At 35.5% G+C, this 18,895-nt stretch overlaps 4 protein-coding genes across 6 annotated transcripts in view; 2 read left to right on the forward strand and 2 right to left on the reverse strand.

Annotated features, from left to right (window-relative positions):
* The window catches only part of LOC107661409 (39S ribosomal protein L11, mitochondrial-like), a 32,189-nt gene extending 28,223 nt beyond the window's left edge, over positions 1-3,966 (reverse strand). For 2 of the 3 annotated variants that reach the window (XM_016450975.1, XM_016450974.1), the window contains exon 1: positions 2,632-2,751. The gene's annotated coding sequence lies outside the window, so the exon portion shown is untranslated. Of the gene's footprint in view, positions 1-2,631; positions 2,752-3,846 lie in introns of those variants that run through there. The other variant, XM_016450976.1, reaches the window with a different exon arrangement.
* Positions 3,967-4,890: 924 nt separating this feature from the next.
* Positions 4,891-6,562, forward strand: LOC107661431 (prefoldin subunit 6-like). Its single transcript, XM_016451006.1, has 5 exons — positions 4,891-5,083; positions 5,347-5,415; positions 5,789-5,859; positions 5,986-6,110; positions 6,222-6,562. Exons 2-5 carry the CDS (start codon positions 5,352-5,354, stop codon positions 6,340-6,342), a joined length of 381 nt encoding a protein of 126 aa, XP_016306492.1. The 5' UTR covers positions 4,891-5,083; positions 5,347-5,351; the 3' UTR covers positions 6,343-6,562.
* A 5,666-nt stretch (positions 6,563-12,228) lies between these two features.
* Positions 12,229-13,153, reverse strand: LOC107661436 (transcription factor HES-7-like). The gene is made up of 3 exons (XM_016451013.1): positions 13,106-13,153; positions 12,828-12,923; positions 12,229-12,735 (listed from the first exon to the last, which is right to left on the reverse strand). The coding sequence occupies exons 1-3, from the start codon at positions 13,151-13,153 to the stop codon at positions 12,229-12,231; spliced, it is 651 nt and encodes a 216-aa protein (XP_016306499.1).
* Positions 13,154-15,092: 1,939 nt separating this feature from the next.
* Positions 15,093-16,639, forward strand: LOC107661432 (transcription factor HES-7-like). The gene is made up of 4 exons (XM_016451007.1): positions 15,093-15,207; positions 15,387-15,482; positions 15,594-15,678; positions 15,787-16,639. The coding sequence occupies exons 1-4, from the start codon at positions 15,181-15,183 to the stop codon at positions 16,383-16,385; spliced, it is 807 nt and encodes a 268-aa protein (XP_016306493.1). The 5' UTR covers positions 15,093-15,180; the 3' UTR covers positions 16,386-16,639.
* The last annotated feature ends 2,256 nt before the right edge of the window (positions 16,640-18,895 follow it).

An 18,895-nucleotide genomic window follows, 5' to 3' on the forward strand; every position in this document is an offset into this window, starting at 1 on the left:
GGAAACACTGAAACCATCACTGCATGGTACATCCATATCTGTTTGTTTGCTACAAATGAATCTTTAGCCAAAGTGCTATTTGATTTTTTTTCTACATTGTTTGAACAGAGAATAATGAAGCAGGTGTACAAACAATTGGTGCCTGAAAATGAATTGTTGCAATGTTTCACACTGAAGTATCTTGGCTGTAACAATGATAAAAAAAGGAAATGCCAAGCTCTGGGATTTTAAATTGCACAGGGGAAATATGGCAATATACCATTAGCAATAAGTGAACGTGGCTCAGGTTTATTCATTTATTTTGTTGAGCAAAAAAAAAAAAAAAACTCAGTAAAGTGAATTAATATCTTAATGCAAATTCAAAGAAAGCAATAGTACAAGAGACCTCAGAGACCTAAAGCTGTTCTGTTTAAACTTCAGTTCAAAGGGATAAAACCAGGTTTCAGGAAAATGAAACACTCAAGGGAGTCAATGGCATTAGCAGGGCTACATCATTCCTGATTTAAGATGACAAAGAGAGACAGGACTCTCTTTATGAAGTGATTTAAGAACCTCAAAACCATTCCCTCTGCAGCTTCACATTTACATATATAGATTTACAGCCCGACTTTTGAAAGACAGCCAGTTCATTTGGATTCTCACTCTCTTGATATATCTGTTTTTGGTTTGAGACAAATTGAACTTGTGGACATGGGAAAACATGTTTGTTGAGGCAAGAATAGCACATTTAAAATACTGCTGAGCAAGCAATTGTGGTTTTCGCAAAGTAGACAAAAGCTGGAAAATAAATGAGGAGGAAAGTGCATAAAACATTTATGCATAGCAGAAATGACTGGTAAAATGATTTAATTCCTTCTACCAGCTTGTGTTTGCACAAAATGGGAAGATATAGGAAAATTGGCCTTCCTGCGTTCACTGTTGTGTACAATGAAAACATGAAATGAAAACATTTGCTCACTAAATGCAACTAATTGAACCAGCATAGATACAAAACTGAGATTCTGTCCTCCTCTAATCTATAACAAACAATGGTGCAACATGCATCGCAATTCAGCAAGCAGGCTGCTGTTTCAGAATTCAGCTCAATTCCTCTGATGCCCTCCAGGTGCATATTGATTTTGACAAGACCGCAGAGTGCAATTTGTGATAACCTCAGCAAAGAGCTAAACTACTTCCTAATTTACAACAGCAAACCAGAAAAAGGTGGGAATACTCAAATGACATTGAAGAATCACTGCTGTCAAATATAATGGCATTAAAACCCTTATGAGCACTAGTTTCATTCAGCAAATGTCAAAATGTGAGATATTATAGTTCAAATTACATTGATAAATTCAGAAAGTGTATTTTAGGTCAGTTAACTGTCTAATATCTTAATTTTTCTGCAGTCTGAAAATGTTTTATGTATTTTACCGCAAGGTCAACGTTATAACATTGGTTTGCATTAAATAGTTTCATTACCAAAATTGATCCTCTCTCAGAATAAAGCAATATGTTTTTTGCAGCTCCTTCACAAAATTCATTTCTTTGCATGTGAAATGAGCAACAGCACTGAGCAGTTTCTCTGGCTCTCTCACAAAACAGGCTTGCAGGTTTGCCATTGTGTCAAAAAGCAGTCTTTTACAACAACCAGCTCTGAACTGTGCCACACAAACAAAGATCAGACTTGAAATGATCACTGTCCTAAATGAACTTCAGGCAACATATTCTACAGCCAAAATTAGCATCTAATCTGTGGTCTTATAATGACACCAGAAGGAAGATGTTCAGTTCCTTTGTGATATTATGTCATCTATGGACTGAACCTACAGCACAGGTCCTTAACCATTATACTTTCACTCCTGCACAAAACAATCTGTCACTCTGATTAACCTCATAATATGATATCTTCATAAGAATCTGACTTTAAAGATTTATGTACTTCTGAGTAACATTACAGTACTACGATAAACTAACATAATCTCTAACATATCAAAAACACATCCAACCTGCAGTTGTGCCTGGATAATAATATTAATAATAATATACAGCAATATAACGGTACTGAGTTAAGCAACATGTAACACAGCTCTGGTGTGATTGGTTAACAGACAGGATCCAGTTAATTTAATGACAATAATCTAGTTAATCCAAATGGGTGTTTTATTATTTATTACACAGAGTTTTCGACTATAAATTAAAATTGACTTGGTTTTTACATGACCAGAGATGTTTGGTGACAAGGAAGCATGTGGCATCTCGTAATACACACTTAACTTACATATTTAGTACATGAAAAAGCATAGATGTAAAGATATCACTGGCCACATTAGTAAATAGTGGAAAACAAAGAGCCCCGTTTTAAATAAGCGACTGACTGCCATCATAAACCTGTAGAATTCAAGTAATGCTGTGTTTTGTAGTTTCCCACTGTTTACTAAAGAATGGAATAAAACACTTTTTGACGAAAATGTAGACATAATAATAGTGATAATAATAACAACAGAGCTTAAAAAGTATAATTCATTATTACATGCATATAGCACATGACAGTATTTTAATCTAAAGATGGTTAATAAGCAACTTCAGGTGCATGTTTAAAACGGAAGATACATTTTATTATGATATAAGCAAAGATATAATTGGCATTACCTGCTAGTGAGATAATTTGTGTTCACGTACACCCGAAAAAAAGACCTTCACGTTAGCATTTGAACCATGCGCGCTGCCATATTGCTTTTACTGTCACTTCAGATGGTTTGGTGAAACCAGACAGACTGCCCCCATTTGACAGGAGGAGGACTGCGCCTATACATACTGTGTATGAAAATTATTTATATTGAACACTACGCAATATTTAAATATAATATATAGGAAAGCAAATGAGTGAAAATACAATCATTTTTGATTATTGCCCATTTCACGGGGTTTATTTAAAGAGGCGTCGATGAAAACCAATGAAAAAAATTATTGCGCTTCATTTTCAACACGAGATGGCGAAGAGACTCTTTTTTATTTTATTTTATTTTTTTATTTTATTCTTTTTGCTGACTGGGTTTTTTCCCCCCTTTTTTATTGAAATTTTTAGAACAAAGAACATATAAGGGCAATAACATTTAAACTGAATGAAAACAAATACTTAAAATAAATAAATAAAAACTAAATAAGAAAAGCAATAAAAAACAAAAACTCACGTCTGTAAACAAGTACAAATAATTACAAATTATTCAAAGAATAGATTTAAGGCTTTCAAGTAATTTACATTTTTTTTTGCTTTGTTATTTCTTGTTTCTTTTAACGTATACAAGTAGTGACCTATTTCTATTCTGAAATGAGTAAAATTAGGTTTTTTCACTCCCAATTTACATATGTGAATAAAGGATTTTCCATATATAATGAGTAAATTCACAATATACCAAATCTTGAAGTCAACAGTATACTCATAAAAAAAAATAAAACATCCTTTTCTTTGAGTTGCAATTCAATATTAATACTTTGTTTAACAAAATGAAAAAGCATAGATGTAAAGATATCACTGGCCACATTAGTAAATAGTGGAAAACAAAGAGCCCCGTTTTAAATAAGCGACTGACTGCCATCATAAACCTGTAGAATTCAAGTAATGCTGTGTTTTGTAGTTTCCCACTGTTTACTAAAGAATGGAATAAAACACTTTTTGACGAAAATGTAGACATAATAATAGTGATAATAATAACAACAGAGCTTAAAAAGTATAATTCATTATTACATGCATATAGCACATGACAGTATTTTAATCTAAAGATGGTTAATAAGCAACTTCAGGTGCATGTTTAAAACGGAAGATACATTTTATTATGATATAAGCAAAGATATAATTGGCATTACCTGCTAGTGAGATAATTTGTGTTCACGTACACCCGAAAAAAAGACCTTCACGTTAGCATTTGAACCATGCGCGCTGCCATATTGCTTTTACTGTCACTTCAGATGGTTTGGTGAAACCAGACAGACTGCCCCCATTTGACAGGAGGAGGACTGCGCCTATACATACTGTGTATGAAAATTATTTATATTGAACACTACGCAATATTTAAATATAATATATAGGAAAGCAAATGAGTGAAAATACAATCATTTTTGATTATTGCCCATTTCACGGGGTTTATTTAAAGAGGCGTCGATGAAAACCAATGAAAAAAATTATTGCGCTTCATTTTCAACACGAGATGGCGAAGAGACTCTTTTTTATTTTATTTTATTTTTTTATTTTATTCTTTTTGCTGACTGGGTTTTTTCCCCCCTTTTTTATTGAAATTTTTAGAACAAAGAACATATAAGGGCAATAACATTTAAACTGAATGAAAACAAATACTTTAAATAAATAAAAACTAAATAAGAAAAGCAATAATAAAAAAAAAAAACCTCACGTCTGTAAACAAGTACAAATAATTACAAATTATTCAAAGAATAGATTTAAGGCTTTCAAGTAATTTACATTTTTTTTTGCTTTGTTATTTCTTGTTTCTTTTAACGTATACAAGTAGTGACCTATTTCTATTCTGAAATGAGTAAAATTAGGTTTTTTCACTCCCAATTTACATATGTGAATAAAGGATTTTCCATATATAATGAGTAAATTCACAATATACCAAATCTTGAAGTCAACAGTATACTCATAAAAAAAAATAAAACATCCTTTTCTTTGATTTGCAATTCAATATTAATACTTTGTTTAACAAACAAAAAAAAAAAATCACACCAAAATAATTTTGTATAAATACAATCATAAAATAAATGAACAATACTCTCATTTTCCTCTTTACAGAAAACACACTTCAAGTCAATGTCTTTACAAAACTTTGCAATTACCTGTTTTACAGGATAAGAGACTCTTTTATCGAATGTCAAGACCCTCACATGAGCATTGGGTGGCGGTATGTGCTTATGGTGCGGAATACGCCAAAACATTCCCAAAGAAGAAGAAGAAGATGCGCATTGCGTCATTTCCCGTGCGCCCCAGACTGTGTGCATGATCCGTGTGCTGCTTTTGTTATAAGATAACGTTACCTCTGTTTGTTATCAGTTTAGCGATATATAAAGGGATCCGAAATTAGAATAGCTGGTGGTGCCTCAGGACAGACAAGTACTATGAGAGAAATTCTTAGTTATCTGGAGATAACAGGATTAGAAAGTAGAATTTAAATGTCATAATAATACTACCGGTTGTTTTATTTACTTATGGATTTATTTTTTTTTGGTTCCCTTTTCCCTCTTTCCCGTTAATGCTTCACACTCCAGTCCAGTTGGTGGCGGTAATACACCATAAGTTGGCTTGTCAACCGCCATAAAATCGTACAAGAAGAAGAAGAAGAAGAAGAATAGCTGGTGTGATGGCTGAAGCGATTCATAAGAAATTACAGTCTGAGTTGGAGAAATATCAACAAATGCAAAAAGGTATATCATCACAATGCTAGCTAGCCAGCTAACCTTATCCATGCTAGCAGTTCTTCCAGCACCCTGCATGTGCATATTGACATGCATTTTAATAGTATTTTATATCTGACTACATTAACAATGCACAGTGTCTGTGGTCCCAAATCAGGCTCTCAGGTTTGATTGGTTTTAGTCCAGATCTGTCATAGTGATCTGCTTTCTCAGTACAGTCACTACAAATCCTTTTCTTGAGTGTTTTTATCTTATTCTTGTTAAAACGTGTTCGATTCAAGTAATGTGCTTTTTAAATATGTTTGGTTTGCCGTTGTATTTCTATGCACATAAATTTTGTCTTGTGAATGTAGAAGCTGTTAACTCGTTTTATTTGTCACAGATGTCAGTAAAAGTATGACATCAAGACAGAAACTGGAGGCACAGTTGACTGAAAATAATATCGTTAAGGAGGTAAGAGCACAATTACAATGTGTCTTCCTCATTTGCATTTTGAATTCTATCATGCTACAGTATATACACATTTATTTATATATGTTGATCATGTTTTATCAAGCCATGTATGTCATCCCTCTGTAGGAGCTTGCATTGTTGGATAGCCAAAATACAGTTTACAAACTAATTGGACCAGTTTTGGTCAAACAAGATCTAGATGAAGCCAAAGCAACAGTGAGCAAGAGATTAGAATACATCAATGGTGAAATGTATGTATGAATAATGGATCATACTGCATTGAATTTGTAAGAATTTGGATGTTGCATTTGATTTTGTTGTATTTGTAGGCAAACCATTAACTGATCTCCTCTTAATCTCAGTCAGCGCTATGAAACTTTACTGAAGGAGTTGGAGAGGAAGTCTGAGCAGCATCGGGAAGTTCTGTCCAGCCTGCAGCAGGAGTACCAGCGCGCTCAGGGTCAGGCTGTTGGGAAGGTCTAAATGGATTATAATTCTGGACACTAGTCTTATCCAGCAAAACTCAGAGACTGAATATGCCTGCTAATAACACATGCTTGTTCACATGTCTGTTAACAGAATTATGTTGGTTTTTTGTTTGATGCTATTAGGTTATCAATAAATTTTGTTTAGGTTAAATTATGTTCAGCCTCTTTTTGTGCTTGCAGTTAATATGTTTAAAGTTTTAATTTTCATATCAACGGACGCTTTTCACGTGTCTTGGGATTCTCAGTAGCGGAAGTCGTCATAGTTGGGTAAATTTCTGTAGAGGTGAATATAAATTACAAAACATATAATTTCCTATTTGCTATAATATCAAAAGAAAAAAATCTATGATAGCATTTTTCTTAAAAAAAAAAAAAAAGTTTCAAAAAGGAAAAAAAAATGTAAGTGATGTCAAGTTTGCAACACTCTCAGAGATTGTATTAGAAGCACCCATGGAGCAGTGTTAACTAGTTTTCTGTAAGTGAATGCCATCATAATATAACAAAGTATAGTGTTATAAATGTAGCTTTCATTTTTTAATTCAAAATTTTAAATCTAAGAATACATTTAAAAAAAAGCTGTTTTTACAGTGATAATAACTGTTAAATGCCTCATGACAGTCTGAAAAGTGTCCATGTTTCTGTTACAAATTGTGAACAACACTGAGCTTCAAACTGTCTGCCACAAGTATGCAGTACACTGAAGTTTTTAAAGTGGGACATCATTTACTTAACTTTTGATTAAGCATTCAATAGAAACTAAGTTCATGAACATTAATTATTAACATGAAACAAGTGCATAGACTAAAAAGAATTGTAAGCTTGGTTGTTCATACCACAAATTTCTATGATAAAATTAAACACTGTTCAATATATTGTGTTTTATTTTTTTATATATTATAGATTCTGTTTAGCACAGAATCCATAAAATACACAGATACATTGAACACAAATTACATTTGTTTTAAAAATATATATACTGTTTTAAAATACAGATAAATTAGAAGAACTGTGAGAGTAAAATAACTAATAAGAAGTAAAATTTCAAACATTCACTGTATACAGTTTTGGTTTAAGTTCATGATGATTAGTTGCAGTTTTCAAAAAATGTGTTATTAAATATATTGATGCTTTTAGGAAAAATGGTAAGTTTGGATGTAAATAAAATGTACTATACAGTAAACCAAATTGAGTGAAAAGTGTGTTTGAGTGTGTTTAACTATAAAATAGCAGAGACAGCAGTTACAAAACAGTAAAATTACAATTATTCCCTTTCCTATTTTATTCTGGGAATTCCTGGAGAATCTTGCTTGTGTTTTGTCTGTGAAGTAGCAGGGGAAAATGTTAGATCTTGGTGTGTCTAATGTATGTCAGCCAAACCAGCTCCATTACAAGCACATTTCCCTTCCTTATCTTCCAGCACACGATCCAGCACAGATCTGATCTGAAATGATCACAGAAACTCAAGTTCAGAATGTGATTATACAAATTCTAGTGTTCCATATAAACATGAAGTAAAAAGTGCTTGATTTGCATTTAGAGCAGGATATTCTACTGTTTTTGTGATCATTCCAAGATGGTTCATGACAGCGTTATCAACACCTCAATGAGGGAAAGAGTCACTGAAAAAAGGTTGGGTTGTTTTGAACCCAACCGCTGGGTCAAAACAACCCAATAGCTGGGTTTGTCCCTTTTTAACCCAGCGCTGGGTTATATTTAACCCAACATTTTTTAGAGTGTACGCTCGTGCGTAATTTGGCAACAGCCGCAATAAATCGACGTTGAATTGGCTGTGGGATAGCGTTGGAGAGTGAGACCTGTCTCATTATATGGTGCAAAAAAATCAACCACACACAGCTTGTTTGTTTGAAAAGAAGATTGACCAGATTTACAGACACTCTGTAAGAGATGTCTGTAACTCATCCCAACACAAGCGAGTAAAATTTAGTGGAAAATATTTAGGATGTAAGTTGAAATTTTGGGTAACACTTTACTTGAAGGGGTGTGCATAAGACTGACATGACACCTTCATAATCATGACATGACAGGATGCTGTGAAGTTTCTCATTAGTTCATTTCATTGGTTTCATTTGTGTGTAGTTTTGAGTTTGCCTTTTAGAAAATGAATGATGTTGAGTGTCTTAGATTATATTTAAGTACAACTATTTATAGATTTATTTAATAATACTAATAATAAAAGGAAACAGGAAGACAAATGGGTCTGTATGCATAAAAACTTCTACATTTCCAAAAGCACAAGACCTCGGTCAGATAATGCTTCACATTGGCTGTGCATCACCATGTACCAAGGCCTTCAGAGTTGCCCAGTGAGGCGACTCGTTTTTCTAATTAAAGGGGCAGGCGAGTGGTGCATACGGCCAGATGTTGCTCAGGGCAATGTCATTGAAGCGCTTGGTCAACAGGGTTGTGTATCCGGCCCTGCGCAACAGGCCATCAGACGCGCAATGGAGAAGCGCTGAAGCACAGACGTCCGCATTGTGGATGCTTACCTCCAGTTACTATCCCGCGGAGGGGGACCTGTCCCCCTTCATTTCCCACCCGCCGGGGATTAACGCACAGGAATAAAAGGCATTAGAATAACGGCGCTACTTGTAAGGGAGCCGTATACGCTTTAAAAGCAGGTTGCCCAACACACCCGCATTAAGTCCAAATCGTAAACTGTGGCGAAAAGCTTCTAAAGGGATTAGCTATTTATTGAAGCAATAATATGCAAAGCTAATTAAACAGACAGACTTTGAGGTATTATTCGCCTTTTTGAAGTAGGTAGACCTTTCTGGACTAAGTAGGGTGAATTATGCACGGTAAAGTGTTATGTAGCCTAGTCCTAACAGAAGCTTTATTATTCCAGACTTTGAGATGCCACAAGCCTCCAAAATGTAAATGTAACAAAAATATTTCATGTAATTTATATGTGGTGGTAATGATGATAGGTTATTGAAAACAATTATACAATGCTTTCCACTTGACCTGTTGTTTGAAGTAGAGTGTGACAGTGATTTATTATGGCAAAACGCGTGCGCCTAAACACTGCGCGTGCCTTCTTCACTGTGCGTTTGTTTTCATAACCAGGTCAGGACACGCGTCGGTTTAATTTTACAGTTTTTTGCCAAATGGCCAGAAGGACCACATGTTGTACTAGTGAAGTGAGTTGTCGTTGCTATAAACGTTGTTCTCATGAGTTAGGTGAGAGAGAAAGTCGGCGCCTACAACCCCTTCAAGTAAAGTGTAACCAAATTTTGTCCAAGTTTTGTTAATAGATGCTCCAAGACTCGTGTCCGCTATACACACCTCCTGAGAAAACAAGAATTTGTAAAACTACATAAACTACATAGAATTTGTGCGTAACTGTATGGATATTATATGTAAAAACTGTCCTATTCATTTTCAAATGTTAAGATATCCATCCATTCTCAAAACCACTTTTGGGTGTCAGTATATATATATAAATTACACTGAAAGTAAGCTTTGATATTTAATTAAAATACTTGTAACTGAAAAGTAAAAAGTAAAAGTTCTTAACTTTAGGCGTGATGAAATTAATAAGTGACAAGAAGATGCACAAAATAGGCCTAAATAGTGTCGAAGAAATAGTTTTATGGTTAAACAACTACATTTTACACGGTCAAATAAATAAATGAATAAATAAAGACGGTGGAGCACAAGGCTTGTTAGCTTAGTAAAATGGATGAGGAAAGACAAAGAAAATCCTAAGGCATGCTAAAGTGTAGCCTACTTCTGAGGTCTAAATGAATTTGTATGGATTTAAAAAATAATTTGCTAAACCTAATTACAACTAATGGTAGCACAACATCCAAAAGTCAAAGAACAATATAGGACTACTTTATTTCACATCTACATTTCATAATTGTTCATTTGATATACTTGGTTGCATGCATTGCTCTTTGTTGATCAGAACAGACAAAAGCACACATCCGGTCTAGATAATCTATTTACACCTTTTGTGCTGAATGGCATTTGGGAGACTTATCTGTCTGTAATAACCGGTTCAGGCATCAGCCGGTGCATGGCATCTTTCAAAGGTCTAATCTCATTTCAACTCAAACTCGTTTATCTAAGAGCTTATCCAGAGCGACAAAGCGAAACAAAGCTGCAAAGGTTGATTTAGGGGAGAGTATGAGCGTTAAGTACAACTAAGCCATTCTATCTAGTGGTAAATATACTTTCCATCTCATATTGTTTTATGATAACTTTTGTTCTGTAAATACTTTAGATTGTAAACTTTCGTTTGACTGTCACATGTAGATAGATAGCGCAGTCGTTGAAGTAGTAGTTGGCTAGACTTTACCTATTATGTCAAAATAGCCTAATATAAAAGAAAAACGACCTCATTATTTAAATCACAAATCGTTTGTCGCGCGCAGTCGAATTTTCTAAAACATTTGTGCTCTTAGATTAATTTGGATAACCTGATGATATGTTGATAGGATAATTGAGACTAAACTTTTGGTTTTATTCATTTATCCAGAAAATAGTTATGCCAAAGAGGCACCTTTAAATGCATTACGGTACAATAGCCTATAGCATGCTGGATGTTCACTTATGGTGGGCTTGAGATAGCTGTTACATCCATACAGACAAGAACGGTGCCCTTTGTAACCAAATCAAACAATATGCTATAAAATCAGATGCGAGAGAGAGAATGGATGGCTGTTAATAAAATAATAATTAAAATAATTAATTTGATCAGTTTTAAGTAAAAAAAAAAGTACTTGAAATTACTTTTCCAAACTCAAAACTTTATTTCCCTAAATATCTTTGCCAATTGTTGCTAATATTAGCGGTCTGTGACTTGAACTTTTTGTCATCATATAGGCTACTGTATTGGATCGAGTATTTACGTTGCTACAGAACATTTAGAAATAGGCAAAGTACTATCAAATTCCAACATCATGTTCTGATAAATCAAACCATTCAACAATTGTTCTGACAAAGGCCCGTAATGACCACCTTCAGCGGTTAAGCAATCTGCACCTCAATACTTTATATCTTCCATACATTAAGTGCAACATCACTGAGATGACCAAATGATTGCCCAATGAAAATCTGCAAATGCCAGGCCTTTTATCGAGTTATCAACCGTTATCACGTTGGAACGTTAAACATTCACACCGTGTCTGAAGAACAATGCCGTTCAATGCTGAATATCTTTCAGGAAATTAATTAATGGACATGTAAATATTAGAAAGAGCCAAAAGTAAAAGAATATATCCTCAGAGAGGTTTAATTCTTTGTTCAAAGCATAAGACAATACTTTATGAACAACCTTTCACATTCTGCTGACAAGAAAAATAACAGCAAATAAAAGGCCTTGTTATTTGTTTCAAAAAAAAAAAACAGAATCTCTTGAATGAAATGAACATTTTTCAATGTTTTAGAAGAACACAAATATATGGCAATTACCACACAGAAAAAATAAAAATGACATGAACTTTTGCTCTAAACAGTTTCTTGGCACTCATGTTAAAAAAAAAAAAAAAAACTTGAAATATTCACCCCATTTAGTATATGATTTCTCCATCAAAAAAAAGGATTTTGTGAAAGTCTCGAAAGAAAGTTCTGTTGATATAAAAGTATCAAAGTTCTAACTAAGAAACACATACATCTCAGCACAAATGTGTATCTTGTTTGTTTGGCTGTAAGATCACCAAACACTACAGGTTTCTCAATGCCTTTTTATAACAAAATAAATCTTTGGCATCTACTGTACAAAATCAACATATTTACACAATTCACAGTCTATTGTCACAGTGCTGCTCCCACACAGCTGAATCATGAATCACTGTAGACCAAGCTGGCCGTTTCAGTCTTTGGAGAGCTTTGCAGGGACTCCGGACATGATCTTCTACCAAGGTCTCCAGACAGCGTCATAGAGCATTACAGGTTGCTTAGGACTTGAAGTCATGGTGGGAGCATTCAGAACAGTTCTTTGTGCAAGCTTCGCACAGCCAGATGGTGTGCAGGAATTGCTCAGTTGGACATGAGTGAGATGCTGTTGTGCTGAGTCTTCATAGAGATGCTCCTGAGTTTCTCTGTGGGATGGTGTGGACAGTAGCTGGACTTGCATTGGCTGTGATTTGTTAAGGTTTTCACATGCTTTTTCCACTCCCTGTCCAAACTCATGGCTCTTGCTAGCAATAAAATTGCTGACTCGTATGAGACATGTCCTCATTCCATCACGGTAGTTCTGACGTTTGCAAGGTGACCTCGGGTCCTCATCATACTCCTCTGTGCCTGCTCTTTTTCCTCTAGTGATTTGAAAAGGGTCAGTCCCCAGTCCTTGTTCAGCTCTTAGGAAGTGCACAACACTTTCCAGGATTTCAGCCTTTTCCACTTTAGGGTTCTTGAGTTTCTATTAAAAAAAAAAGAAGAAATGTGGTCAGATAAAGACATGTTATATACAGTCTATATTAGTCTTTAAAAAATTAAAATAAAATAACTTACCTCATTGTGGGTGTTCTCAAGTAACAGCATTCTCAGAGTTTCTAGGCTTTGATTAATGCGATCTCTCCTTCTTTTTTCCATGAGAGGTTTTGAGACCTGTAACATTATAAATAGTGTAGTTTAAATATTATAGTAAAGTTCTTAAAAGCCTTCACATGATACGTAACAAGTCTTCATATCAAATCTAGTCAGAATAGCCTAATAGGACTTATGTGAATTATAATTATATTTTAGAGGTCTGAAAATACATTGTAAAACAAATAAAGTTTAGTTTTTACCCGTTTCGAGTCTTTTTGTTCCGGTATGTCAGCAGCTTGTTTGCTCATTTTGGCGATTCACGAAATTAAAAGTGAGATTAAAAGCATCGTTTTGGAGTTCAGGTCATTTATGGTACAGTCAGTACACGCCTACTCTTCTCATTATGAATGATAAAAGAAGACGGACCAATCACATGCGTCTCTGAGCTAGCCCCTCATTAATATTCACATACATGCTGGATGAACGCGACAAAGGCTGTAAATAATGTCAATTGTGAAGTAAGAGCCAATGATGACCCATTTAGTCCCCCACTGGGATGTTTAAACGATGGCTATTCAGTTAAGGTATTGTCAAAGATTATCAAAGAAGGTTTGAACTATTCAAATGCGTTATATTTAAAAGAACCACTGAAAGGCGATTAGGCCTATTAGGCCTACTTGCTGTAATTTCAAATCGCTATTATTATCGATAGACAATAAAAAGTACACAGTTTAGCCATTTGGACAGTTATAACATTGCACAGTATTGTTATTCGCACAATGTGCGAATATATAATGAAGGATTCCTCATGTGTCTATAACTGAATGTTTTCTTCTAGGTGCTTTCATAGATGGTAGCTATAGCCTATTGCCTTGCCAGGTCCATTCATCTTGTAAATTCAATGTCACAATACAAATTAAGGTATTTTTACTTATTTCAACTGGTTTACACTATAGACTGCTTTTTAATTAAGGTGGGCTGTCAGGTCTCACTGAAGCGCCTGTATAATAAAGGAAGACGTGTTTTTGACTTGGTTGAGGCACTGGAGTGTAGCCTCAATTGAAAGGTTTTTTTTTTTTTGGTCTTTTGATGTGTGTGGGGGCTTCTCTTGTGTTCGCAAATAATTCTACTGCCTAATGAATGAGGGCTATACAATAGCCTGAAGCTAATTTCAGTTGGAAGTGACTTTCTTATCAAAGAAAATGGACGTGCCAATTGCCAACGAAAAAAAAACCCGTAAGAATTTTTTTTTAAAAACTTAATAAAAAAACACATTGTACTCTCTTCCAATAGGCCGCTACATCAGTTTCAGAAAGTTTCAAATGTCACTCGAATTGTTTTGCTTTGCTTAATTCCTGACGATACACTTGACCATTCCAAAAGTTTACAAGTGTAAGCGTGGGGAAAAAACTGGTTGGCCTAATCGCTCACACTTCTATCAAAACACTCCCATACAGCACACTTAACAGATTTGCTCTAAAAGCCTGAGCATCACACCTCGTCACATCCCCCATTTCACCATAAAGCAGGATGCGCCACGAGCTCATCTCGCCTGGCGCACGACTCCAAAAATGCGTCGTATTTTCTCTATTTTTAAAGTGAGAATTTTCTTATAGAAATGTTTCCATTGCCTCCACATTACACATTTATATGCCTACATAATTTTTTTTTTATCATTATGATATAACATATTTGTTTCCATCCATATAATTTATCACAATAAATATGCAATTCATGTAATTCAGAGCTTCAGCTCAGTGTTCTTTATCAGTCATTTAATTTAAAATGTTTTTACTAATGCAGGTTATCACTTTGGCATCACAATTCAATTTTAGTGTAGGCCTACTGACAAAATTATTGTTATGCTACTTTAATCACCAAAATGTCAGGACAGATGCCATTTGCCCAAATGTGTTTTAGGAGTTCACCTCAAGCATTGTCCTCAGCTGCGTATTCAAAACCATTTGCTGATATTTGCATAGGCCTATTGCAGCGCACATTCAAATGACAAACTTTTTTTTGTCCAGAACCAATTGCGCCATCAAATGTTTCTAAATATGCTTAAAAATCAAGTTTTTAAGTAAACGTTTATTAATGGCTGTTTTAAATACTATATTTAAAAATAGTCAGTGTAGTTTTGCTTGTTCTTAGATGTCAACACGTCTGTTTACTGATTGTTTAGAATGATGGGTGGAAAGTTCACGGTGCCTACGTCACTGCCACCTCTCAGCCAATCAAATGCCACACCAGAGGCTTAAAATTCCCGTTTGACTCGATTTTACCAGTTTCCTACATGTACGAATTAGCCTGAAGAGCAAACGGTTCATCTCTCAACATGACGAAGACAGAAGGCATCAAAAGAGTAAGTTCTTTAAAACCAACTCCAAAAAAAAAAAAAAAATTTCTCAAATACTTTGTATTTAATTTGACCTGCACATGTTCATTTGATTCCACGCAGTGGTTAAATTTTGAACGTTGTTTAATGGCTTTGGAAATAAAATTAGGCTACTAACAATTTTCATGTTTTAATTTTGTTTAAAGAAGTTAAAGCCTGTGATAGAGAAGAAGAGAAGGGATCGAATCAACCATAACCTAGATGCATTAAGAGATCTGCTTTTCAAGAACACTGCAGACACAGTGAGTAGGCTACATGCCCTCGATTTATGATGCATTGCTTCGCATTATTTCTGCACTATTTCCTTGACAAACCCCTAAAATGCCTCTCGACTTTCCTCTCTCCTACCACAGCGTTTACAAAATCCTAAACTGGAAAAAGCAGAGATTTTAGACCTTGCGGTTCAATACATCAAAAAGACCACAAGAAAAACTGAGGGTTGGTTTTTACTGATGTTACTTTTTACTTCACCCATCTGAATTTAATAACTGTTGTTTATTATAGCAATATGCCTAATTTATCTAACGTTTTTCTCTCTTTCTGCAGTGACATCTAATCAAATGGATTCCAAGGCCACTCAGAACCAGTCTGTTGTATCTGCTTCTGCGGGCCCCACCAGTGACTTCTATGTACCAGACTTCTACGGGAGGTTTAAATCATTTGAGCAGAAAGAGGTTCTTCTGAAACTGAGGGTCAATCTAACAGGTGCTTCCAAAGCAGGAAATGAACCAGTGGCCCAGACAGGCTTCCCACTATCACCATCAGACCAAAACTACCACCAGGAACTTCTCTTACACCCTGAATCATCTTTGTATGGCTCTAAACTTTTGCATCGATCGACTTCTCCACCCAGTTCATTATCATCAGAATGTAGTTCCCTGCCATTATCTCCCAATTTTACAAGCTTATCCTCCTCTCCCAGAAACTCGCCTCCATATCTTTCCGGGTCTTGTCGTCTACCTGCTCCTCCTGATTCAGTGTCTCCTCTCATAACACCATTTTCACTCCATAGGCCTGTTATTGTGCCTCAGCCCATTCTGCCCAACATGGCTAGAGATTTTACCCCACTGCAGTCGCCTGTACTGGCTCTTAGACCAGAACCCTTTTCTCTTCCAACCCAGTCCATATGGAGACCATGGAGCTGAACTCTTACCATGGTGTGATTCCTTTTACTTATGCACTGCTCCGATGGAGAAATGACCTCTCAGAGGAACCTAATGCTGGTATATGGTGTGGCGTGAACATAGGGTTGTCACTTATGTTTGCCTCCAGTTAGTATTACTTTTGTCATGTTTTCAATGATGTGTACTTTTAACTTGACTATTTATTGTTCTGACCCATGCTTGTCTTCACTGGTACCTGTAAGTTTAGTAGTGGAATAAAATCACTATCACTGTTTTATCAGTTCTTGTGTTCATTTTAAAAGAAAAGCGATGTGGTTTCTTTTCAAATCAGTCTAGACTAGCTTAAGAGATGTATAAATTGCATAAAATATAGATTTATCAAGTATTAGTTACTAAAGTACAAAGTACGAGCTTTCCGATCCGGGGTAGGAAATGTTAGGGAAGCGTTCACACAGAACCGGTGATTGCGTTAGAATAAGCAAGACACAGGGCAGTGAAATGAGGGAAAAACCAAGGCATAGAGATGCGGGGGGGGGGTTTTTTTTTAAAGGTGAACGTCTTTTCATTTTAGTGCCGAAGCTGCTTATTATGACTTCTTTTTCCATTGTGGTGCTATAATATTGGGAGAATGCGCACAAGAGTGTGGACGGCGTGCAGCGTGAATTGTACTGTAGGTAAACATTCACTGGAGCGAGCCACCATGGAGGATCACCACATTATTTAGAAAGGTAAAAGTTCCCATATTAGCTTAAAATGACATGAACTGACAAATAGTATAATGATATATGAATTGGATACACATGTACACGTTACATCACTACAGACCTTCCAACACCACACCTGTATGGGGTGTACTATATGCACTTTTTGCTGATTGCTAAGCAAACTGAGAGGAGAACTAACGTGTATACGCTCGCCAGCCGTCTGGCCAAAATCCCATAGTATTCAGGCGTCAGACGTAAGATATGAGACGTTAGACGTCACGGTCACGTGTCGGAGCTGCGCTCAAACTGCGCAGAGGTACGCCTGAGCCTAGTTTGCTAACCGTAACAAGAAATCAGAACGTCCGGCCGGGATTTCTTAATCGCCCAAAATGTCCGTGATTCGGCTGTTTTCTTTATCCCGCTCCCGCTGAATTTCCGACAATTGTCGCCTGCTCCCGCAACATGTGTTTCGCTCCCGCGATTTTCGTGTCCACTCCTTTAAACATTCTAATATTGTGTGTAATTTTGGCGCATCAGGGAGCTGCTCTCAGGATGCGGTGTATTTAAATATTTTTGAATGAGCGTTTGCGCAGTTTACTTTCACTTTCGATTTCGCGATCACACACACTCTGTGTAAAAGGAGCACATCAGGCAAGATAAGATATTTGTTAGTGAGCTCAGGATCTTTTAAGCAGCAAATACTCCAGCATGGTCTTGTCAGTAATCTCTCCATATTCTTGACCTGGCTGAGATCAGTCAAATCGGACTCCTGCAGCTCTTTTTGGATGCAGGGTTGCCAAGTCCGCGTTTTTTTAAAGCAGAATTGGGCTACTTTTAAACTGTTGCCATGGGTTGATTTTCCCAAGTGGGTTAAAGGATGAAATATTGCATAAAATACATTTGACTGAAATGGCTGTATTGAAACATTTTGCCTTCAACCTGTGATAATACTTTCATGGACTTTTTTCACTAGCTGTTCCCTCCTGGTGGAATGAGTCCTTAATCATTTTCAAGAAACGGCTGAAAATACATCTCTTTCATCTTCATTTGACCCTCTAACTCTAGCACTCTCTATTCTATTTCTATTCTAACTACTTGTTTTACGTAAAAAGAAAATAGCCTTTAACACTAGCATTCTCTATTCTTTCTACTTATTTTCTTTTTATTTATTATAAATAATGACCTTCTAACACATGCATTATCTATTCTTTTTCTGTTCTATTGACTTGTTTTATTTTTATTTAAAAATGAGCCTCTAACACTAGAATTCCCTATTCTTTTTCTATTCTATCTGCTTGTTTTTTTTTAAATTTATTCTAAAAACAAAACAAGCAAACAAACAAAAAAACCTTGCTACGTATACTGTTAGGCGAAACCCCGCCTCCTGCCCCAACCCACGAACCACGCCCACCACTGTCCTCTTTTTGGAAAACTTAAATATGGTCACCCTAACTTGAACCCTTTGGCCCGATTAACTTTTAAAATTCCCATCAGTCCGAATACACAAAGCTTTATAAGGGGTATTATAATAGGCAGTTGGCTATCATAAAATAAAAATAAAAGTGTCATTATTATTGAAAAATTTGTGTTTTTTTTTCTTCCAAAAACTGCAATTTGAAGTACTCTACTGCCATCTTGTGGTGTCTATGATTGCAGTATACCTTTTAAAATATATTTTTTGCAAGCATATATAACTATTTTCAGTATATGACAAAAAATACTGCATTTTTAATGTCAGCCAAAATGTTAAAATGGTTTCTGTGATTTAATGGTTACAATTCATGTTGATTAAAAAAAAAAAATTAATGTCATTAAGACTAAAGTGAC

This window comes from Sinocyclocheilus anshuiensis, unplaced genomic scaffold (assembly GCF_001515605.1).
Source record: "Sinocyclocheilus anshuiensis isolate Anshui unplaced genomic scaffold, SAMN03320099.WGS_v1.1 scaffold635, whole genome shotgun sequence".
In the NCBI taxonomy this organism is placed as follows: domain Eukaryota; kingdom Metazoa; phylum Chordata; class Actinopteri; order Cypriniformes; family Cyprinidae; genus Sinocyclocheilus; species Sinocyclocheilus anshuiensis.